Source organism: Haliaeetus albicilla, chromosome 2 (genome assembly GCF_947461875.1).
Source record: "Haliaeetus albicilla chromosome 2, bHalAlb1.1, whole genome shotgun sequence".
In the NCBI taxonomy this organism is placed as follows: Eukaryota; Metazoa; Chordata; class Aves; order Accipitriformes; family Accipitridae; genus Haliaeetus; species Haliaeetus albicilla.
In genome coordinates this window covers 39,133,203-39,158,044 of record NC_091484.1, presented here as the reverse complement: position 1 = coordinate 39,158,044, position 24,842 = coordinate 39,133,203, and the positions used below count along the sequence as shown (strand labels likewise).

The 24,842-nt window shown below is 37.0% G+C and overlaps 1 protein-coding gene across 5 annotated transcripts in view; it reads right to left on the bottom strand.

The window, feature by feature from the left end:
* ZNF385D (zinc finger protein 385D) overlaps nt 1-24,842 on the bottom strand; it is a 456,126-nt gene that overhangs the window by 98,606 nt on the left and 332,678 nt on the right. For all 5 annotated transcript variants that reach the window (XM_069771833.1, XM_069771838.1, XM_069771853.1 and 2 more), the window contains one exon: nt 10,913-11,023. In XM_069771833.1, the coding sequence (XP_069627934.1) occupies nt 10,913-11,023 (111 nt within the window). The remainder of the gene's footprint in view (nt 1-10,912; nt 11,024-24,842) is intronic.

Below are 24,842 nucleotides of genomic sequence, written 5' to 3'. Positions count from 1 at the left end.
GAAGTCTGTCCCCTTTGGCCATTTTAAACCTTTAAAGACTTCATTTTCAATTGAGATTAAAAAAATGCACGAGTGGGGGCAATACACTCTCAAATGTATAGTTCAAATACATGCTTTTTTTATTCCAATATAAAGCTTTTAAAAGCAGATATTGGGTTGCACTTCCACTCCTTCAGAGGATCAGACTCCCAGCTGTTGGCTGCGATGTAAGTACAGAGCAGCAATGTCTCCAGAGACTGTAAAAGACACGTCAAGAGTGATAAAAGAACCAAGCAGCTGAAAAAGTCAGGCCTGGAGGTTCTGAAGTGGAATTTGTTTACATCAGGGGTAGTTACATTTAATAGTAATTCTCACAAAAGGAAACATTATGTTTGTTACAAGACGTGACTACATAGATACAGTGAAGAAGAATATATCACTGGTACGCCAGGGAATGCAATTTTACTGACCATAAAGGGGGGAGGAAAAAAAAAAAAAGCATCCAGAGTTAGTGTAAGATTATTTGAAAAGATTTTATGGCTGTTGGAATAAAGTATCATCAACAAAAACCAAGTAAAAGAGCGACTTTACTTTTAATGCATTTTCAGAAATTAGGAAATTTTTGTGAGAAAAAAATACAATTTACATAATTTAACTCATTTTGATGGAGAACCTTCTACATCACACATAACTGCACATTTTCCTCACTATGTGCCCTTTCTGTGGACCAGACTTTGACATATAGCCCTGCCTGTTCCTCTTCTCCCAGTTCTTCTTTATGTCCTTATCAGTGCCAAAGAAAATGAGCCAGAAGCAGTTACTGACTGGTGACTGAAAGCAGACAATGTTTTGCCATTTTTATAGTGAAATTTGTTATCTGCACCTATTAATAATCCAGAACCTCAGATTCTGTACTGTATAAATTCTTATTTTTTTAAATAAGTCTGTAAGGAAGAAGTTACAACAGACCTGTCATGGTTTAACCCCAGCCAGCAACTAAGCACCACGCAGCTGCTCACTCACTTCCCCCCAACCCAGTGGGATGGGGGAGAAAATCAGAAGGAGAAAGGTAAAACTTGTGGGTTGAGATAAGAACAGGTTAATAGAACAGAAAGGAAGAAGCTAGTAATGATAGTAACAATAACAAAATGACAATAATAATAATAATAAAAGGATTGGAATATACAAAACAAGTGATGCACAATGCAATTGCTCACCACCCGCTGACCAATGCCCAGTCAGTTCCTGAGCAGCAATCTCTGCCCAGGCCAACTGCCCCCAGTTTATATACTGGACATGATGTCCCATGGTATGGAATACCCCTTTGGCCAGTTTGGGTCAGGTGCCCTGGCTGTGTCCCCTCCCAACTTCTTGTGCCCCTCCAGCTTTCTTGCTGGCTCGGCATGAGAAGCTGAAAAATCCTTGACTTAGTCTAAACACTACTTAGCAACAACTGAAAAAATCAGTGTGTTATCAACATTCTTCTCATCCTGAATCCAAGACATAGCACTATACCGGCTACTAGAAAGAGAATTAACTCTATCCCAGCTGAAACCAGGACAAGACCAAACAAAGCTAGATGAAGATTGCACAACAGGGTTTACAATTTATCTTTCCTTTTTGGTGATGACTCGCTTATGGAAAGCGGTTTCTGTAAAGAGTCCCCATCAGAATTGTTCATAAATTTCTATTGTTTACTGGAGTTGACTGATTTACTTCCCACCTTGACTGAGGAAGCTGACAGGAAAAAATGCCTCAAATACAATAAGTGTATGGCAAGAAATGAGAAAGCAGAGGTTTCTCTCCTTGCGGTTGAAATGGGCAGGTTTTTCAATGAATGGAACATAAGAGAATTGGAAGAGAGACTTCTTTTCCCACCTTTAAATGGTTTATGCCTTTTATAAAGTCTATATTTTTCCCTCTCTATACCAATTCCCTCATGTATAAAATGGTATTTCTCAATGTACAGTTCAAAAATACTAAGCATTGTCTTCATTCCCACAATTCCAGCCAAAGACTTCAAAAAAACTCCAGTTAGCCACTACCTGCCCAACTTTAGCATTTGAATTTCATTCTCATGTTCCTCCACCCTTCTCCAGGCATGAAATCTTTCTGACACTATTGTAACCCAAAGAATGTAGCTACAGGACCCAATTCATTAAAAAACACTGGAAATACGTATTTAATTTGCCTGGAAGTCATTTTAGTGAGTGACAGGTAATCCACATTAAGCACTCTTCTGACACTGAAAACAGATTTTGGAAAATCTAGGGCCAATCAGATCTGCTTCCCACCCCCAATATCATGTTTTCTGGTACATTCTTATATTCTAATTTAATAATTTCTGAGAGAAGGAAAATGCCTGACAGTAACAAGCACGGATGTGTTCAAACACAGGAGGCAGGTTGCTTTTATTTCAGGCTTTCTCTCTTATTAACTACTCTCACCTCTGCCTTTCTCTCCTTCTTCTGCTCTTTGCAGTTCTGAGATCACCTACACCCAAGCAGAAGTTAAAAGTTGGCCCCAAAAGGGCAAATACTGCAACCATTCACTTCAGTGCCAGAAGCAGAAACCTTTTAAACCAACTTGTCTCCATATTCCACAGTCAGAATACTGGTCATTAATCTTTTGCAAATTATGAACAGGACTATCAGAGAGAGCCACTGCCTATTCACAGATAATTTCTAGCAAACTCAAGTAATTTTCAAGAGACGTCAAACCTTCTGAACAATTGACTTGTTTTACCAAAAAGAGTGCTTTGAAAAGGAAATAACCTGGTAGGATGAGCAGAGGTAAGAAGCAAGAGTTGACAAAGGTGAATAAAAAAAGTCTAACTTTTGCATAATCTTTAAATCCTAACACAGCAACAGCTGCTGATCATCTGAATGTTTTAATCTCTCCAGCATCATGTTCCTGTACTGACTCCGACGTTCAGTTGACATAGACATTGGACATTTCTCCATAACCTCTGCTTCTGCACGGACCAGGTAGCTAGAAGCATTAGACTTTGCTTTCTCCTGGACTTACAGAATAGAATCATTTAGGTTGGAAAAGACCCTTAAGATCGTTAAGTCCAACCGTTAACCTAACACTACCAAGTCCACCACTAAACCATGTCCCTAAGGGCCACGTCTATACATCTTTTAAATACCGCCAGGGATGGTGACTCAACCACTTCCCTGGGCAGCCTGTTCCAATGCTTGATTTAGATACTCTCTCTTCAGCTACCACTGCTGAATGTGGGTGGAGAGTGAACTTTGAGAGGAAAGTGTAAGTCTTGTAGTATAAATACAGTGGACACCAAGGCACTCCATCTCTCCCCGCCAGCAACAGACTGAGTAACCAGCTGACACTAAGTGCATGCTTTCTTAAAGATCAATAACTTAAAACCCTCCATCTTTCCTACTGCTTTCTTGTCCTCAGGCAATGCTTGTGTGAGTCTGATACCTCTGGGCTGGTCCATGTTCTGCAACACTACGGATTTTCTAGACAGAATAGATTATTTTTACTACAAGAGAGGAGATAGGTACAAGGGTTAGTGAAGAGCTCATGTAGAGAGCTCCATAGCTTGTGGAGCACTGAAAGACCACTTACAGCAGTTACTGAGGATCATCCAAAATATTTAGTTTGTAGGCAATGCTTAAGAGGCAAGGAAACATCCACATCCTTAGGCTATCAGTCAAGAGACTCAGTTCAACACCTCCAAAAGTACTCGGAAGCTAAACAACAAGGTGCTGTGTCACATATGAATTATTTCTGCTTCTAGGCTGCATAGGTACTGTATAGAGGGTGAAAATTATGGAAGAATACTTTATACAACAAAAGGAAATTATTTATACTTTCTATTAAGCATTTTAGATATGCTGTAAGGAACTACAGATTATGTGAATATTTGTGACTATTGCTCAACAGAGTATTCTGGATTTCATAATTTATAAATTAAGTTACTTATTTCCTACATGAAAAAAGGTTACTTACAACTACCTCAGAATGAATCAACATCTAACGGAAGACAGAATTGAAATAAAAAATTATTTTCTTTCAAAATACAACACACAGTCAAATAGAAAATTTTTAATTCTCTAGTATGGGAAAGACCAGACCTGCACAAGACCTGACTGCAATTCATATTGGAGCCTTTAAAACTGTGGTCTAGGAAAGAGGAGGTAATGTTTCTAAAATGTGCAGGCTAGGCCTATAAAAACAGACTCCACTGAATATCCAACTGGGCAAAAAAAAAAATACTAGGTTGTTTTCAAATTTGTCATGTATGCAATGTAAGTGCAAAATATCCTGTGCTATTTGATTAGACTTTTGGAATACCAAAAAATCACATATCTTTAATTATTTTTTTAGCAATTCTTTAGGATTTCCATAATGTGTTAATACAAATGCCAGATATCCCATGGAAATCTCTGCACTAATCACTTTCTGTGATTACTTGCTACTTTTTCCAGTGAATACTATAAACCAGTATCTCTGGAAAAGTGGCGACCTATGAGCGTATTTCCATTCTGACTCACATTCTGATCTCAAATGAATGGCATGTGCAATTCTACAAGTGAAATCTGCATTTGTTTCTCCTTACACTGAACTCCACAGTACAGGAAAGATGGTGCATTATTAGAAAGAAGTAGCGCATATATAAAAAAATATATAGAGAGAGAGTTATATAACTGTAGAAATTATATACATAAAAATAATTTTTATATATATATAAATAAGTTAATTCTGGACAAAATTTTATTCTTGGTGAGGTACAGGTGCTGCAATTAATACTATACCCTCATAGAGTAACACTGACTTTAAAGGGATGCTGAGCACCTGTAAATGTTTGCACAAGAGAATCTTCTTAAATAATCAGGCTGATGACTTCACAGAACACAGACGCATTGCTTTGGAAAGACCAGAAGCAAAATTGCCCTGAGATAATAGATAAATGTGCTTGATGGCTGGCAATACCTGCAACAAGTGACTTTGATTAAGAAAACTGTGCATTACAATTCAAGCAGAAATTGTCAGGTTTATACTAAAGCAGGGTTCTAAATCTAAAGGTTAATTGGAAATCTATATCTAAATCTAACCCGTAACTGGAGGCACAACAAAACATGCAAAGAATAAGAACATGTGGTTATAGCCACACACAGAACAGTGACTGAGGCAAACGATACACATGGCTTCAAATACCATTTAAGCATATCTCTGAAAGTTGAAAAAATAACAGGTTTGAAATCAGAAGGGTGAAATGTTAAATAACTTCAGTTAGCTGTATCAGCCTTTTCTGGTTCTTAATGGAACAGCTTTTGAAAGTTCCTCTGTCTTTGCAGAGGCTGCAGGCCAGGTGTGACCATCACTTGGCATGGACAAGAAATGAAATCTCTATTCCCTCTTTCAAACCACAGAAACAGGTTTATAAGTTAGTTGAGCAGGAGGTCATATAATCTGTCTCTCAGCTCTGGGACTACATTTAGCGTTTCTGGTCCATCCTCAGAAACAGGTGTCTAATTTGTTAAGACCTTCTGCCGACAGGGAGCCCACAGCTGTCCCTGCATGTTTCCTTCCAGAACTTCACTACCATTATAGCTAGAATTGTTTCACCAACTACACCAACAAAAAATTTCTTGAATCAAATTAAGCTGAAGAATTAGTCAAATTTATTCTTCCATTAAAACCAAGGAACACAAAGATCAGTTGGTCACTGTTCTGTTATTGCCCCCCTTTCATATACTGAAAACCTACTATATTTTCCTTGTCTTTTCCACTGTACATCTATCCAGTTCTTTCTACTTTTCCTAGCTGAGTGAAGTTTTTTCACATCTTGTCATACTAGTGGATGTCTTCTAAATTCTGCAACTAATTATGCTTTTGTTAAAGTGTGATGACCACTTCTGTAAATGATTCTTCGCCTGAGGCATTGCCAATTTCAAATACTGTGGAATACTTACCTCTCTATTGATAAATGTAACACTCTTGGGGGAAAAAAGTTTACCACAGGATTAGTTGGTTGGGGTTTTTTTCCCCATTAGCAATTGTTAAGGTATATTTGTATTGTGATTCACTATAATTCCTTTTTGCTCATTAGGCCAGACATTTATTTTACTACTTCTGCATTTAATTTTTCCAGTCCAAGCACAATAGTTTGTGCTTTTATTTACTGCACTTGTCAGAATTCCAGACTATTTTCTCCAACTGGTGAAGATAATTTTGGACTGCAATCCTGAACTTGCCAGCTTCCATCAAGTGCCTGCCACCCTCCATCTAGGTGTCATCCACAAACCTGGTATACGTACTCTCTATTCTGTCAGGCACATTGCTAATGAAAATTTAGAGTAGCAGCAAGCACAGAACAGACTCCTGCAGATCGTGACTTGTAGTGATCTTTTGTTTTGACAGGAAACCATCAGGAACTAGTCTCAGTACAGTTTTTCAATCTGTTGAGCAACCAACTTTTAACAATTTCACCCAGACCATATTCCCCCACTTAGTTTACAAGACTGTCACATAGGACAGTATCAACCCCTATTAAAGCCAAAATATATCACATCTATTTATTCCCTATTATCCATTAGACCAATTGCCCTGTCAAAGGAGAAAATTAGATTGGTTTGACATGATTTGTTCTTGACAAATTCATGTTGGCTGTTTCTTATCACCTTATTATCCCCTAAGTGCTTACAAATTGATACTTTCATCATTTGTTCTAGATACCAAGCATAAACTAAATAGCATATAAGTCCTCTGGTCCTGCTTTTTTCCCCATGAAAGTTAAAACCATAGTAAATACTGTGGAGCTATATTGCATCCTTATCCTCCAAAAAAACGTTCACTATTCTTTTAACAGAACAGCACTTTTTGAATCCTGACAACTTCATACAGTTGAACTATGTATCGATTCAGTGGTACCTTCACTTTATAGAGATGAAGAAAAACAAGGTAAAAACCCAACAAATAAGGACTCCATGATGAGCATTCAGCTCATGATTTTCAGGAGAATATTACTACTGTTGCTATTTAAGTCAAACAATAATTTCTGGCTAACATATTTGGAAATATTTTTACAGTGTATCATAATGGAATTCAAGTCCTGTGAGTACATAGAAACACTGTCCAATCTTTCTCTAAAGGCAAGCTGGATTCTCACTCAGCCATCTGCATTAAACAAGAGGGAAGAGAAAGAGAGACTCCCTTTGCAAGAATTGACCTTGTTAACAGACACTGTCAGTACCTTGATCAAATGAAGAAATTAGAAATGTGGGCACAGGAAGATCATATAGTCAAGATAGGTGATCAAAAAATGAGGAAAATTTAGTACACTCTTTTCTTCCAAGCCATGGGGTCATTTGGGTGGTGGGGGTTGTTTGTTTGTTTGTTTTCTAGTGATTGCTCATGTTAGCAGAGAATTTACTCCTGCAACTACCTGTAAGCACATGAGTTGTCCTACTGAAGTCAGCTGGACTTCATTTTACAGGGTGCTTTTAGCAGATGTTTAATGTTTACTACAAAGCATGCATTTAACAGGTCTTCTGAACTGGTGCAATAGCTCTCAGCAGCTACCAAAATCTAAATGGCAACACAGACACTTGCAGCTAGACACATACTTAAATTTTTTGCCCTGTATTGGATGCACAACGTGAATGCAAATGTTATATATAGATCTCGCTCAATGCAAAAGAAAAAAAATAAATCACTGCTTGAAACGGACTCCACAGAACCTACCTCTGCTGTTCTAATGTTTTTTCTCAGCATGGAGAGTCTTTGGTTACTTGCTCATTCCTCCCTTCCCTTGTATGAGGAGATTTATTTTAAAAAGAAATACTGAACACACAGCTGTCATGAAGATTTATAGATAACTCCTTTAGAAAGAAGCTAAACAATTTTAGACTATTGTACTGCCTTTTCTCATTTGTCTTTGAAATGTAATTTTGATACCATGTAACCAGAAAAAAAGCTCTTCTGCCCTGAAAGAAATCTGTATCAAAGAGGAGAAAATTCTGTATTCTCCGCAAAAATGAAAAATCTCACAGACCAGTTTTATTGTAAACATTTTCATAATACTGTCGTGCAGTAGGTAAATGGAATTTCTATTCATTACTCTCTGATAAATCCTATCTCCAGCATGTAAAAATAAAGACATATTGGTAGAACAGCCACAAAGCCCTAGGTTTGTAAACAGAATAGCTATTTATTGTTGTTATGGTTTTAAATCTTGTTCAACAAAATATGATGAAAATGAAAGGTAAGAATATTCAGTAAATGAAAACTTTTTCATAATAATAAGAGAAAAAATTACAATGTGTGTGCCTGCCATTCATATAGTAGAGTTATTAAAAAATGATAGCTAGTAGGTCTTTTTCTGCAAAGCAATCTTTCCTTTAAGTCTCAACATTAAATCTTTAGTTTGGCACATTTTTGCTTCAAAAACTGGTGGACATTCAGAATTGCCCAAGCAACAGAGGAACTTAGCTCTACCTATGCCCCTCACATTGCAGAAAAGTATTTCTAAACTGCAGTGGAACTCTGACTACTTATTATTTCTTGAAAAGCCTCAGCAGAGCACTTTGTGATTTTCAGCAGTAATAACTATATGCACTGGAATGAGAAGAGACCATCATAAAGATATCCACAAATCTCTTCTGTGTGGTAGGGAAAAGGGGCAGAGATATCGTCCCAGGTTAATCAATGGGCAGCTTTTGGATCATAATCTCTCCATCAATCAGCAGCACTAGGGTTGCTTTAATAAGTAGGTGAATATTAAAAGTGGAAAGTGAAAGATACTCAGCAAGAAGGCCTCCCCATTCCATAAAGTTAATGATATTGATTTACTTTGAGAGAGGGGAGCATTAGAACAACTTTCTCCTGAAGGGTGTCGGCAAATTAGAGTTCAAGCCTCTATCGCTTGAAGGTGTGAAGCTTAACAGCTTTTCTTCCAAGAGTTTGCTGTGAACAGTCTAAATGAATTGCTTTCTTCCGAAACACATTTTTTGGACACTAGATGACTCTGAAAATGGCCACTGCTTCTTCCCCCTCTCTCCTTTGGAATCCTTTCTAAGAGCAGCAGAAAAGCAACAGTATGGGAACATACTTGTGAGTAGGAAGTATCAGTGTCCACTGACATCTTGTTTGCTTCTGTGTGTAAGAATTTTTATTTCAAACATTTTGTTCTGGAAAATGCCTAGCTCCTGTCCACTGAAAAATCTTCCAGTCGATGCATCAATCCAATCTGCTAATGACTAAGTAATTTTAATGATGTGTTCATCCTCTCTTCTGTCTGGATGTTTTTGCAGACTAACAAATGGTATACCCTCTTTGAAAGGAGGTGTTTCAATTTGGTATGTAACACTGAAGAGTTTGATGTCTCTTGCAGCTATATATTACATATGATTCAGTGTGACATGGTTTTTCCTAAGAGAAAGCTGAAAATTGTGAATGATGAGCTGGGCTACTCAGTCACTGGGATCCACTGTGGCCCAGAAGTCTCCATCGTCCCCTCCCCATGAATGGCTCAGTATTCACAGTCCTAATTCCAGCATCTGGCTTCTAGTTGGAAGAGCCTAATTTGGCTCTTCTGTTTTTATCTCTGAGGGACACGACAGCTCCAGAGAATGTATTACCCTTCCTTACACCACTGTTTGGGAATGATGTCAGTGTTAGAAGAAGATGTCCATACAGTCCATGAACTAGAAAACCTGGAGTCATCAGCGAAAGTAAGTACATGATGCTGACTGGTCTGGAAATTGTGACTGAGATTTTGTTAAAGTTATTTCTAAGGAATAAAAAGGTGAGGGGAACCAAGACAGCGGCATTATTTTCATCTCTAGGTGGCCAATCCTTAAAAGAAGGCTTCAAGGTTTAATTTAAGTTTTTGACAAGTTCATGGCTTTGATAAATAATTGATAAACCAAAAATAGGTACAAACTGTACATAAACAGCTGCCTACAAAGAAGCAGCAGCACACAAGAATTATTTCACTTCTTCATATGACTAACATGAGGAAGGAACCTCATGGACGTTTTTGAGTTAGACCTCACTCTAAATTCAAATATTTTTATTCTGACAGAAGCAACTTCCATATTTAAATTAGTACAACAGGTACTAAAGGAAAGACATTTGGTAGGGAAAGATAAGTTTCCACCAGCGATGCCCATGTCAAGAAACTTCCCAGAAAGACTAAAATAGCAGAAGAAAATATATTGTACTATTTCAGGTTTTGTCTGCACACACAAAGATCCTGGAGAAGGATATAAAGGAGTTAAATTCTAAGAGGCTTTTCTGTGACAGAACAGGTATTCCTTGGCAAGGAGCACCACAGCACAGCTTCCTTGGGTAGTTATGCGGGACAGGTTTCCTCTGTATATTAAAGATCATCTCCGGTTCAGCTTTTTCTACTTCATTGCTGAAGGAGTGAGAGGACATAAGGTAGGAGCCACTAGACAAAAAAAATCACCTGCCTTTTTTTTTTTTAAAACCGCTACAGGACAGGAACATTAAAATACAATTCTGGCTAGACAGACATATTGTTGTAAGGGTAGAAAAAAAGAAGGTAGATCCACAAGGACTCTAAGTATATCTGAATAACTTCTAACATTTACAGGCTGAAAAGGAACACAAACATAACCAAGAGTGGTAGAAGAATTAGGACCCTGCAAATATTTCAGCCTTATTAGCAGTAGCAGATCAGTCCATTTTCCTATTTAAACTCTGTGCAGCACAACTGAAGTTGATGAGCTTGCAGGGATACATCCGCAGGGAAAATCTGGCCGGGTGTATAAACACTGCCAAATAATGGTGTGTGTTTGAAGCATCCTACTGCCTTTTCATCTGCTGAGCCACAAACTGAAATCACAACGCTTCATTTAGGTTCAAATTATGCAAATTATGGCACATCCTAGAAAATAAGTACATATTTCTAATTGATACAAAATGATCGACTTACATCAGAATTAAATCTCAGCTGGCAAATGTTGCAAGATATGATTTGCTTTCTTCGATGAGGAAGAGGAACCCCAAATGTATGATTTATTACAGCTTTTTGAATTGGGTCCATCTGTAAAGAGAGAAGAAAAAGGAAAATAAAAGCTTCTGCTGTTCCAGTGTATGCTATATTATCTATAGTCTCAAACCAGATTCTGCATCATGTGATACCATACCCCACACAACAGAAAATTATTACTTTTCCTTGAAAATGAATATTTCTTCTTCATGCAGTTTTACAAAGAGGTAATACAGACATGAACAAAGAAAACTGTCATTAGTCATTAGCTATCTTCAAGTACATATCCTCAGTTCAATTCTATATGAACCAATCTCCCTTTACTGAAGAAAGCTAAAAGCTGTAAATGCTGAACAAGTTTACCTATCAATACACCAACTTATGTTTTTTATATCACAGCAAAGCTAGCTCACTAAATGAAACAAGAACATTTTCAATAAAATTAAAAAGAAAAGGATCAATGGAAATGTGAAGGAATATTATACACAAATAATTCCAGGATAACACACAATAGCTCAGTATTATGAAAAAAAAAAAAATTTCCCAGGAACCAATAAATTAATCTTTTCCATAAAACAACTTCTACACAACCTATGAAAAATCAAAATCCTCCAAAGATTATCTTCACAGCCATTTAGAAAAAACTATTTTGAATAAACCCTACTTTAAGGATGAATTTTGACTTTCATGAAAAGCATAATTCTGACCTAACCTCTACCAGAATGCTGATCTGGCAGTGTCTGTAAGTCAGGGTCCCATAAAAAAAATATACCATTTTGGCAGAGAATTTTACAAAAGCTACTCGAGACTTTTTACATGGAGGATTGAAATCAACTTCCCCAAATTCATTGGTCAAAATTATTTATATTTCTTTTTCACAAGAAGCATTTGATAGCTATTTTTAAAATCTAGTAATAGCTTTACAGCAACTTGGTAAAGCCACTGACAGTTTTTATCATTAAATTGTATTGTTAAAAATTCATAGATTTTGCTGATGCAAATATAACTAATTGCCTAACTCTGATGATAACCAGTATTCAAGCAGCATAATTTATATGTGTCTTGAGAAAAAAACCTTCTTCTATGCTTATGCCCCCATGATTCACTTTTTTCTAGTCTGTTAGCAAAGGGTTATTTGATAAATAATCAGAGCTTTTCCTTAGAGTAATCAATTATTCATAGAAGCTGCAATGGTAGACAGTCATGGCCTCTATTGCAGTCAATCCACAACAGATCACTACGGAAATTTTGCATCACCTGACAGCTGTTCAGCGTCAGATATGAAATAGGTCATTAAACTAATTCCTCTTGAAAAGAAATTCAGATTGATTAAAAAAAAAAAAAGAACAAGGAAAATGGCAGAGCTTTAGATAAAGGTTTGGAAGAAATGCTCAGTTTGAACATCCTCTTCAATTTGATGTGAAAGTGAAATGCCTCATACATATGTGCAACCACCAGCATAAAAAAACCACCAATCCCACCTAGAAACTAGGGATTTCACTGTAACATAACCCCAGAATAACACTGATGGCTAAGGTCAGAGTATATCAAGCTCTGAAACACTACAGCATGCTGCGTAGAGCATACTGCTTCACTGCTGCTGAAGTTTGGAGAAATTTACCCTAAATTTCTAAAGAAATGTAGGCACTGTTTCTTTTGCCACTGCAGGTCTAAAATACTCAGGGAAACCTCAAGCTCAGATATATGAATAAGTCAGCACAAGGTAACAAGAAATTGTGCATTCTTTGATCCAATGTAAATGTTTGCCTTCATATTAACAATAGTTGTGACATACTATTAGTTTAGCCTTCAGTGTTAACATGTTAAACTCTTTCATGCTATCTCACAAGTGCCATAAGCAAAGAAAGCCAGCAAAGAAGCTCACTAAAGGTTATATGAAAGCTTCCACCATGGTTCGTAAGATGGAACAACTAATTTTTTGAGTTGGATTTACCCATCTTCACAGTAAGAATTCTAGCTCCAAACGTGGTTGGATTTCTATGATGCTCACATATTGAGGAGACAAATAATTTTTCAGAATTGAGAAAAATCATGAGTGTGTGGAATAGTTGGTCTACTTTGTATTTGATTTTATTTTGGTCCCATTGAAAAATGTGGAGTTTCTTTCCTAATCACTCTACAGATTTTCTCCTGTTTATCTGCTGATACAGAAATCCATCTGCACACTTCCCTTTCTCTTTCTAAAGATACAGACTTCTAGATAAACAGCTACATGGCCTTGTTGTGAACTGGGTGATTTGTGTTTGTGGCTCTAAATGAAGAAATGTTCTGGATAGCCTCCAAGTTGATTAAGAAAAGCTGCTTAAAAGTAAGAATCCCTTCTCTGCCAATTGCTCTTTGATACTGCATAGCAGAATTAAACTTCAAAACTTAGCTCCAGATTCTAATAAAGTTGGGGCAGAATGCTGGAGTGTATTTGACATTATTATTTTTTCCTGGAGGTTTCATTTGGGGAAACACCACCAATCGATACATTTCAAATAAACATCCAAAAGCACCAGATAAGCCTCCAGAAGTTTTATGCAGGAAATTTGTGAGAGGTAACAGGATACTTAGGTGCAGCATGATATGCGCTCAGATCTCACAGACACTAGAAGACAGAGACGAGCCCTGCTGAGAGTCAAAGGAACAAAGAGCAGCAGCTGATTGCTAGAAAAATAGAGAGAAAGGATTGCAGGGAAGTATAAAAAGGGAAGTAATATCACATAGCTGAGATAATCAGCAAGCAGTGAGATACTTAACAGAATCTCCAAGCACTTCTAGACTCACTGAGTGTTACTAATTACACATATAAATTTCAACTTATGTAAGTGGTATTTGCTTTCAAAATAAAAGTTATCACAATAAACTTTGATAAAATCTGCTTTTTAGTCATTACTAGTCCTATATTACAATTGCTGGGTTTTTATTTTATTTCTTAGATGCAGCTGATTTAATTTACTCCCATTTACAGTGAAGGACAGAGAGGTTTGCAGTTCACATGAAAGATTGATTCAGCTGTCAAAGGTTTGCAAGATGTACCCTTACTTCCTCTCACCAATGTATTTGCACTGTAAGTTACAACACAAAGAGGGTGAGCTGCCCTGTGTTTGACTCGTTCACTACCTTTTGCTTTTATACTATCCAGCACTAGGTATCTCTTACTATGTAACGCAGGCTGTGTCACACTTTTTCCTTGTGGTCAGTCTAGGGATAGCATGTTGCTCAAGGTTCACTGCAAACCACAGGGTAACTGTTAGTTTGGGCAATGAAGATAAATATGAAAGGTTTCATATTTCATTCAGATAATTTTTGTTTTCAATACATAAAATGCACAGCAATAATATCACCTATGTTTTAATTATTCAAGCTGAAATTTGTGGCAACATGATATTATTTACTTTCTTTGATCAAATACTGTACTCCCTTCCCAAGATCTTCAGGGGCTTACCATACTTCAGCAAAATCCAGGCTTAAACCAAGGGCATGGCAGAAGTTGGCCCCTTACTCCATTTTCTTAGCTTTGACCTTACCGCTCCCATTTGGTTTTGCATGCTTGTTTCAGATTCAACCTTGTCAGACCAATGACCTTAGCCACGTTGCTCTTTGTTCTTGTGCTTTCCATAGAGCACGAAAGAGCTTTTTATTTTGGGGACTGCAGATGAAAGCAGTAGCTGTTGCATGAACTTTCTGGATGAAACATCTACTGCAAAATCACCAAGAATTTGACCCAGGAGATCCCATGTTATCCTACCTGCCTGGGCAGCTATTCCAGATTCACCATAACCGCTATCCTTGAAGGCCTTCTGTAGCCAAGTCTGCACCTCATTAAATGCCATTAAATATCTGAAGAAGGCAGAACCCGGGCTGGTAAATTTTACCTACACAGAAATTTGATCCTTTGGAAATGTAAATTTTACATAATTTCCACAAGTAATTACTAAGTGTTGTTCGTTTGGGGGGTTTTTTTTGAAGACTTTTTTTATGCTGAAACTGAAATTCAAACACATAGGTCCTCCAGAATTTCAACAAATTTTTAATATATATGATTTTAAATATATATAACTTTTATTAGTCCTTTTTATGTGACTTCTTATCCCAGAGGCGTAAGAGCATGCCCAATTTAAAAACAACAACAACTAACCGATAGCAAAGGAAAGCACGCAAGTTTGATCCATAAAGGCTCAAATCACAAAAGAATATAAAGCAAAGGAGTTATTTTTATTTTATTTTTTTTAATTGTGTATTAAAACCAGGGGGCATGACATGAGCATTTCAAATGCTTGAGGTTGGCAGTAAACTAATGGAATTTCACTAATGTCTATAAATAAAAGCATCCAGGTCAAAGGATGAAGATAATGTGGATGACCAGAGCTTGTTCAGAACATATGGTGGGCCTAAAACAATCACATAAGAAAGTATTTTTACCTCAAAGCCAAAGAAATTTGCTGCAAAAGATTGACTCAGATCACTAGGGTCCTATACTAAGTGAGCAGAAAAACATGTCAGGTCATTGAAGCTCTCAGGAAAAAATTGCTGTAGACCATTTTAGTGGTAATTTACAGAAAAATTACCCACCAAAAGACTGACCTCCATTACTTGAGTAGGTAACTGAATTCAGTGACACAGCTACCAACACCCCTCAGAACTTCTTAAAATCCTGATGCTAACACAATACAATGTTACAATGAAAATAACATCAGAGGAATGATATTTTGAGTACGGTTTCTTATCACGTGTCTGCTTATTTAAGTACAAAAATTAAGTCAAACAAGCACACTGTAATTTTATTATATTTGCAGGCAAGGTATTAATATTTCCACATATGAGTTGAGACTTATTTGAACATCTTCACTGTAAATTGATAAGAAATAAAGATAGCTCAGTGGGGGCTCCTTTCATTCATTCTCTTATGTTCCAACAAATGGTGAAACTAATAGGAACATCGGAAACAGTGTAAATCCTGTACCAACCACATACACAATGCCCTACCAAGCAAAAAAGAACAAAATATTATCATATCCTCCACAGTTTATACTTACTGGTGGCTTAATCCATTTTTAAAACTGCATGATGGATCCATCATGCAGTTTTAATACCAAACAGTTCAAACATAAAATTGCGTACTGCATTATAATTGTGACATACTAGTAGAAACACAGAAGAGCGGTTACTAAAGCTACAGGAAAGCTCCTCAATCATGTGAAGACACTGTCATTTATAGCTGGGGGACTTTTTGAACCAGAAATTTTCTCAGGGCATTATTTGACTATTTCCAATTAAGAATTGAGCAGTTCCTCTCTGATCTCAGTAGTAGCAAGAATTCACAATCATTTCCCCTGCAATCCTGTTGGTCAATTGTATAGATGCAGCAATATTCTATTCTATTCTATGATGTTGTTATATTTTTACTTAGGCATAAACTCTGATGTTTTGGAGAACTGCTGGACATTCAGCTTTATATTGCTCATATAGAATGCCCATATTATGGACATTGTTCAGCTGAGTGGTAGCTCCTTCTTCTCCAGGAGATACTTGGCATCTACTGCAGCTGTACATTCAAGGTGGACAAAACATGTGCAACAAGTCTAGAACTTCCAGGAAGTATTGGACCTACTAGGAGTCACACACTGCAGTTCATTTCTGTGTGTGCACATCCATCTTAAACCTCTTGAAAGTATTTATTAACTGTGCATGTTAAAAAAAATAAAAAAAATAAAATCTGTGCAGCATGTGTAGTAGGTGTGATACTTTCCAGAAGTGTCAGACCTATAATTTACAATCTACCTGACACATTCTTAATATAGTGGTGTCCAGGTCAGAAGCAGAACAGTTCAACAGCAGCTCAGTGATTTGATCCTAAGTATATTTGACATTCTGTATTTCCATAAGAAATATGCTGCATTGTTAGGGCTAGCAGTCCAGTTGGTTTTTTTTTTACAACATCACATTAATCTGTGAATAAGACTCTTACAAACTAACCAAAGAACACAATTCAAAAGGAATGAGGGAAAGAGCTTAGTAAGCATAACTAAACACACAATAAAGAATGTTCAACAATATTTTGGTTTCATGTGCAAGTAGAACAATATGATGTCAAATGGTTAAAATACATGTTCTAGATGTGCTACCATGCATGGTTTATCCTTTTACAGCTAATTTATTCAGTATTGCCCTAGTAATTATGATGAATAATTACGCAGTGAATTGAACTCAGCATTACACATCTTTTCTTAGTGTCTACCATTTCTGCTCTTATCAATGAAACAGGGTAGAACTAACCTGATGCTTTTCATGTACATAAAACAGAAATATTACTTAACCTAGTTAAATATAAAATAATTTATATAAAATACTTGCAACAACTACAATAAAGTGCAGTATTTACAGAAGAATTACTTTTCTTTTAAAAAGTGGTATCTATCAAAAAGAAAACTGTAGTCACTTCCCAAACAATGTAACTGGTTTATGTAACTTGAATAGTACTTCAGAATGAATTCCCAAAGTAAACTTTTTATTCTCTTGTTGAAATCTTACAAGAGTGTAAGGATTTGTCTTTTTTTTTCTTTTTTTTTTTAATGGAGCTATTTAATTGTAGCATTTGTCTAGTCACCTTTCTGATGTAACTCTAGTATTTCTCTCTTGCTTTCTTATTTGTTATTTCTTTTCTTGTAGATTTTTCCACTTGGCAATGAGATGCTGAGGCAGCAGCAGTATTTCTGGCAAACTGCTTGAATATACAGAAACCAGTCAGAGCAAAAGGATTTGCATTCACAGTGGCATTGCACACACATACTGTAACCACAGAGATTATGCAAATCCTTATACTCTGATTGCCTAATAATGGTTGTCAGTCAAAAGACAAAAATTTGCATATGCTAAGGCTAGTGAGAAATAATCACACAGTGATTATGCTAATCAAACACACTAAACAACACGTGAAGGACTGTCAAACTGGAACAAATCTGCGTATGTATGTGTACGTATGCTAAATGCAGAAACACAGAGTGCTAAAAGAACATTAAGGTTGCAGATCAAGCCCTTAAAAACATGAAATGCCTATAAGCCTTAATTTAACACCTTTATGAATTTACATTTTTTAAGTATGTTTGTATATTTTTTCCTGAAAGATTCTTTTTTCGGTTCGGAAGATGGACAATGTTCACTTAATGAGCAACTGTTCAATGTTGTGTTTTGCCCAAGGGGTTCAATGAATAGCCCCAGACCTCATTTACTGTATAAAGCTGAAACCTCACTCCCAATGGGAATTATCAGTCTATTCATTGGCTCTCCTACAGTCTTCAACACAGGATGTGAGTACTCTACAAGTATAATTAACTTATTTTCAAAACTTCTTTGTTAGAGAAAAGATGGTAATTTCTCAGAAATGAAGAATAAAAGTGTAAACTAGTTCGTTATCCAATTTAAGATATCTCATAGTACTATTATATTGCCTTTCATATATTCACCACACAGCTCCTGACTTCAGATTCATCTGTGAAGGTGCTACACAGACTCAGTGCAGCCTTACAACTGCAAGTTGGACTCACAATCCATTAAATTGTCTGAGAAAACTTTGGGTTAAGTGACTTGCCTCACATCTCTCGGAAAAACTCTCCAGGGTGGTAATCAACTGGTTTTGTGGAATGGGATGGCGTTTCTTTTTCTTCAGTCCCATCTTATTCAAAACATGTTTTCCAGTTTCTTCAACAAACAGCAAGAATACCATGGATAATAATCTTTCGAATTACAAAACCATGACTGCTCCCCAGTGCTGATCCAAAGGACACACAAAATTCTACCAGACCTAAAAGATTCTCCCAAAGGAGAGAAGATGAAAGGCAACCAAATGTACCATGTTTGTCATATTGCTCAATTATCCAGTGGCCAATGCTCAATACAACAATTGTAGCATAAGAAGAGACTAACATGAAACAAACCACCTTGAAAGTGGGAGAATTACTCACTCCACTTCCAGTAGGCATTACCAAAGTGGTGTGGAAAGAAGGCGTGGATTGTTTCTTTTCAGCTGCTCACTTAAATGAGCAGTGGCAGACAGTAAAATATGATTAAACCCAAAACAATTGCTTAAAACAAAAAGAGATAAATGTTATAGTCTCTCTAAAAGATCTCTCTAAAGACACCAATAAAGATAAAAACCTAAGGTTCACAAATGCCATTTGTTTTCTCAGCTTCAACCAAGAACAAAGCAAAAATAAACTCATGAGAAAAATAAAACCTTAAAAAAAAAAGCTAAGGGCATTTTCATGTTTTGTACTTAAGAAAAGAGCTTGGAACAAAAGGTTGGCAGGCATAATGAGGGTTACACAACAAATTCCCAATAACATCATTCATATGTGAATGAATTTCAGAAAACTGGACCAAATGTTATAATTGGTATTTAATAATAGTGGGTCTTTCTAATCACAACAATAACAAAAGCAGGATGTGTGCTGGACAGAGAACTGGCAGACAGGCACTTGATTCACTCTTACAAGTGAATTACTCACAAGTATGAGAGTCCAAAGTGGTCTCTGCAAACTACTACACACTTTTCAGAGAAGTGACTGTGTATATATGTGTTTAAGGAGTGGGAAAATAATTCTGCAATGCAACCCTTCCTGATCAAGCTGCTATGCTTTTTTTAGTCTATTTTAAAAATTCTTCTTATTTAGCATTTTTATCCTGGTGACTCCAAAGAAACCATTAAGAACTAAGGTGTAGAATATAAATAGACTGTTTAAAAAATGTACATTCTTACCTGAAAAAGTCCAAAGGATGCTTCAGACATTATTAAAATATCAAATTATACTTTTATAACATTTCAACACATTTCAAAATCTGTCTTAGTGAGTTCAGTTTTAACACTGGGAGAAGTTATAATTCTTAAGCCATACTCATAGAACCAGAGAATAAGAGACTAAAAGGGACCCAAAGACATCATTTAATCCATACCTCACACCATGAAAGGAAAAAAAAATGTTATAGGGACATACATTTTTATCCCAGGTTTTGGTGGGGAGGGTGTGAGTGTGCAAATATTTTCATAAACCAAAGGCTAAAATACAACAGTTGAATCCTGGAGAGACTGGAATTTTTCAGATTCTCATTTTGTAACTGTTTCAGAATAAAACACTCCAACATTTCAGTTGAAACATGTACCAAAGCCGCTCTGCTTGTTTAGCCACTAGGTTTCTGACAAACCTTCACAAGAGTAATTAGAAAATTTTTTAATTTCTCTCCCACTTCTTAAACAGATGTCTGTCTGTCTTCAGAATCTGGTAGAAGCATTTTACTTCAGGTGCAAGTGTAGACGTCATTTGCTGGTGTAATTATTTGACCACAGGCACTTTTTTCTCTCTCTTTTTTTAGGTCAGCACTGAAAAAAAGCACATAAAACATTGCCATTCCCTTTTCTCAGAAGAAATGTTCTACTGTCCTTCTTCAGAAAATTCAAGGATACAAAACTATGTGACCAGCTGTCATCATATTGCCTCACATCTTGAGATTCAAGACAATTTTATATAAATTGATTTCATCACCAGCAGTCAACACAGAAAAATAATGTTCGCCAGACTCTTCACATATGGGAACTGAAATGCTATGGTTTGCACATGCAGCTGAATATACCCTTAGAATAGGTAATGGTTAAGTATGAGGGTAAATAATGTGCACAGCTATATTCGTAGTCCTCATAGAGATAACTAAGAGCATTAGATCTCCTTGCATGTGAAAAATATTTTAACTTTGCTCAGCTCATAGATTATGGTCCATAGGAGAAGTCATTAAACTGCTTACTTCCTCCATAACATTATTAGCTCTAAAAACTGCCTGAATTTTTGAACCAGGATGAGACTGTGTGTTCAGGCAACTCACTTCCACTAAGAGAGAGATAAATATGAAATTGGAAAGTAGAAAAGAAATGTAGTAAATTCTCTTGATATAGTTTGAGAGCTTACATAATAACGAAAATAAACCTTGTTGTGCTTAGTAACTAGGTATGCATAAACAACATTAGAATTCGGTACTAAGCTGAGCAAGATTCCAGGAAGATGAGAGAAATAGGTGGTCAGAAGGTGGCTTGCATTTTAATAAGGTATTTGTAACTGCAAAATTAAGATCAACCCAATTTCTGCTTCAGACTCCTCAAGAAAACAGAGAGTAGAAAAAGACAGAAAAGAAATAATTTAGAACAAATGGAGATTATTACTTTACCAACCCAACTCCCCACCAGTTGAAACATCTCACATTTTCTTCATGGTACAAAACTGAAATTATATTCCCTTTTGATGAAGAGAACACACTTATACCTGCACTGGGTACCCACATTGTGACTGTACTTTTTGAGTAATTCTCTAGATTGCCACTGAGGTTCATTCCAAGTCTCCTGTCAGTCTTAGTGACTTAATCAACAGTGCGATCCTGGGTGCACTGAACAGCTGTGGAGAATATAGTTATGGCTCATTCACTGCTTGAAGTGCTTTAATCCCTTCCTACCTGTCTCTGAAATGTAATGCATTAAATAATTCTCAGCATGTTTTTATATCATTTGGAAAAAGATTAAAAGTTAACAGCGTATGTTTTCTGTGCAATTTCACCTTTGAAGTTTTATGTGAATGATATGTCAAAATTAAAATTTAGAAAAAAGTATTGCCAGGGAAGTACCATCCTGACCCTGACTTCTGAGCTTTTTGTGGTTCAAACCAGAACAAAATGAAACAAAGGAAGGAAAGAAAACCTGTTGTTACCTGTGTGCATACAGAAATACTAGTCCAAAAATTCAAGATATCTCAAAACAGTCTTAAAACAGCAATCTCCACTCCTTCCAGGAGTCCACTACCATAAATAAGCGTTAATATACCTACAAAGTCACAAACGTGGAGGTAGTAGGGGCCTTCAGTTTCCAGAACTACTTTAGTTACTTCTGTTTTTTCTGTTGTGAAAGGACAGTATGAGAAGGGGGAATTCATACACTCCTTCACTGTCATGGCCGATTGTGACATGGTTTCTTTCTATTAGCGATTTGGCTTGGACCTAATTCACTTTTTTTCTTGAATTCTCTGGTTGTTTAAAGTTACTTCATGTTGATTTTGGTCTCTCCCTGATTTTAGGTCAAGTAAACTCAAACTGGATGCTCTTATCCCAACTCAGTTCTGACTATATTGGTGATGTACAGATCCTGACACACACAAGGTAGTCAGAGGTTCATTGACCATGTGAGGACTGTGGTGCAGGCTATAGTCCAGTGCATAAGAAGGGATGCTCTGTGTGTTCCTCCAGGGTGGAACCCCAAATGAACTAATACATGCAGATGGGAACCAGAACTAGGGCAAAAAGGAAGGGATGAAGCAGGCAGACACTGAGCTACTGCTGGTCAGTGGCCTTGAGAGTTCCTCCATCTCCTCAGCTGACCCCCAGCCAGAAGGGCAGTATCACTTTAACATTCAGGGAAGCTAGGGTGCCATTGAGTATTTTGAATTAATCAGGTTGAAAATAATTTCATGTATATTATGAATATAAACACAATAGGAAGTCTCATCTGAGTATTTCACAGTGCTTTATGATGACCACTTACAAGCAGGTAATTAACATATGAAAACTGAGCTGTACTAGAACTTTTGGCAAATCCACTTGTTCTCATTCACAGCCTTATGCCTTAGCACTAGACAGCACAGGCATAATTGATTCAAAATCATCTATGTCTGGAGTACCTCACACAAGTACCTATGGATGTGAAGACAGGCAATTTTATTGCCTGTGAACTGTCTCATTGTTGCCTGCAAGTCAAGTACTTAAAGACATCTGCACTGCTAGCATATCTTTTCAGAAAAGAAACTCCACAAATAGCCCAGTTCTGGTTATTTTGAAGGATTCATTTTTTAATGTATAATTTGATGCCTATGGATACCGTATGGGTGCATTGCCTCTGCTTTTATAGTAAAAGCTCTGCCCCAGAGATATCTACAACACAGAATAGGTAAAAGGGACCTGATGAAATGGCAGCAACTAATGAAAGAATTCTGAAAAAATGAAGAAGACACCAGAAGTGCAGTGCAAACCCCAGAGGGTTTGCTTCTATCTTCTTAGATGCCTGTAGGTCTCTCAGCCCTAAGACTGGTTTTATTTTCTACCCATTTAATTATCTCTGATTATAACAATAACATCACCAATGAAAATGACATTCCTCCTGCTACTATAAAGCTCTTTTAGCTTTATACTGTAGTTATACGAGATGAACCCTATCCACCAGAACTTATTCCTGCTTATTCTGACACTCTGATGAAAAAGTTCAAACCAAAACTTGACCTTGGATCTCAGCTTTGACAATTATGTCCAGACTTTAATACTTACGTAACTGCACACATTCATGTGCCAGCATTAATCATTAGTGACCAGGATCTTTGTGACACATTTAAAAGGCCAGGAAATATTATCCTCATCTTACAGATCGGAACTGAGAGTAAGTAATAGTTCAAGGTTACCGCGGAGGTCTGTGCCTGAATGCAGAGTTGAACCCATCGTTTCCTCCACCAACCCCTTCTTCCTAGCTCAGAGCAGTGCCCTTGGGCAAGCCCTCACCACACTTCACGTGGCTCTTGGTTCTTGTTTCAAAAGACAGTCTGACCCAGTGGCAGAGAAGCTTTTACCCTGGCAGCTCTCAGGAGCAGCTGCAGGCACAAACAGTTCTGCTATGGGATAGGATAACTAAAAAAATACTTTTCCTTCAGGAGCAGCTGCAAACTTCAGTGCTCCAAACCTCTACCCTTCTTCTTTTCCTGTATCTTCTTAAAAGTGCTGCTGCCTTTTCAGGCACTACTGAGAAAACTGCACTTAATGGTAATCTCCTGTAATACGTGTAGGAGATTGCCTCTGCAATGGTTGTGCCTACAGCCTGAAAGAAGAGGAAGCCAGGAGACTCAAAACCAAAATTAAAACCAACAGTGTAGTTCATTATATTGAAATGGACTTGTATCTGCTCAGACCCTTCCATACATGAGAAATCTGTGTTACTAAAAAAAAGGCATCTGTGCAATCACTGATTTGAATTTATCATTGAATGTTTTTCTTCTTCTTTGCCCCTTCAAAAGATCTTCAGTTCACGCTCTATGTGAGGACCCACACAGCACATTCACAGCATGCAGCAGTGTCAACTGATCCTAAAAAATCCAATATGTTTTTGAGAACCATCCATTAACTGTTTACAAATGGCATTTCTGAAACACTGTCATTCAAGTAACTGCTTTTAGTTTTCCTTTCAGATTTATGATTATTGAAATGGCATTACCAGTGCAAATTCTCTTTCCTTCTGTCACTTCTTGTCCTTCTCATTATTAACTCCAACTGGAAGTTGAACTAAGTAGCATTATGCAGTTATCAGGGTGGGGATTTGTCACATTGCTTTTATATTGATAACACAATACAGCACCAAAGGCACACAATCAATGTAGAGTTACACTGCCTCTTGCTGATCAAACCCAAAGAAAAACAAGCCAAAAAACCCATGCACCAAAAGCTTTTATGATAACAGGCAGGTCAGGTTTCCCAACTGTTAACGTGAAACATGAACTCAGGTAGAACATGCCATTTCCTGGCTGCTCTCTGGAAGACCAGCACCTCATCAGATCTGCTCCTGTCTGCAGTTGGTATCTGAACTTGTACTCGTTTGTCCCAACACAGTGTTTGTCAGACTTCTAACCAGGGCATTCATGACGCCTGTAATGTGAAAATCACAATGACATCTTCTGACAGTGCATTTCTCCTCCGTGGACCCTCCACAGAAATCAGACACAGGCTACATGTGCTTTCCTTAATACTCTTTAAGCAGAATGAACGCTTTGCTAATGGTGGTCAATTACTATGCAGATATCCAGTA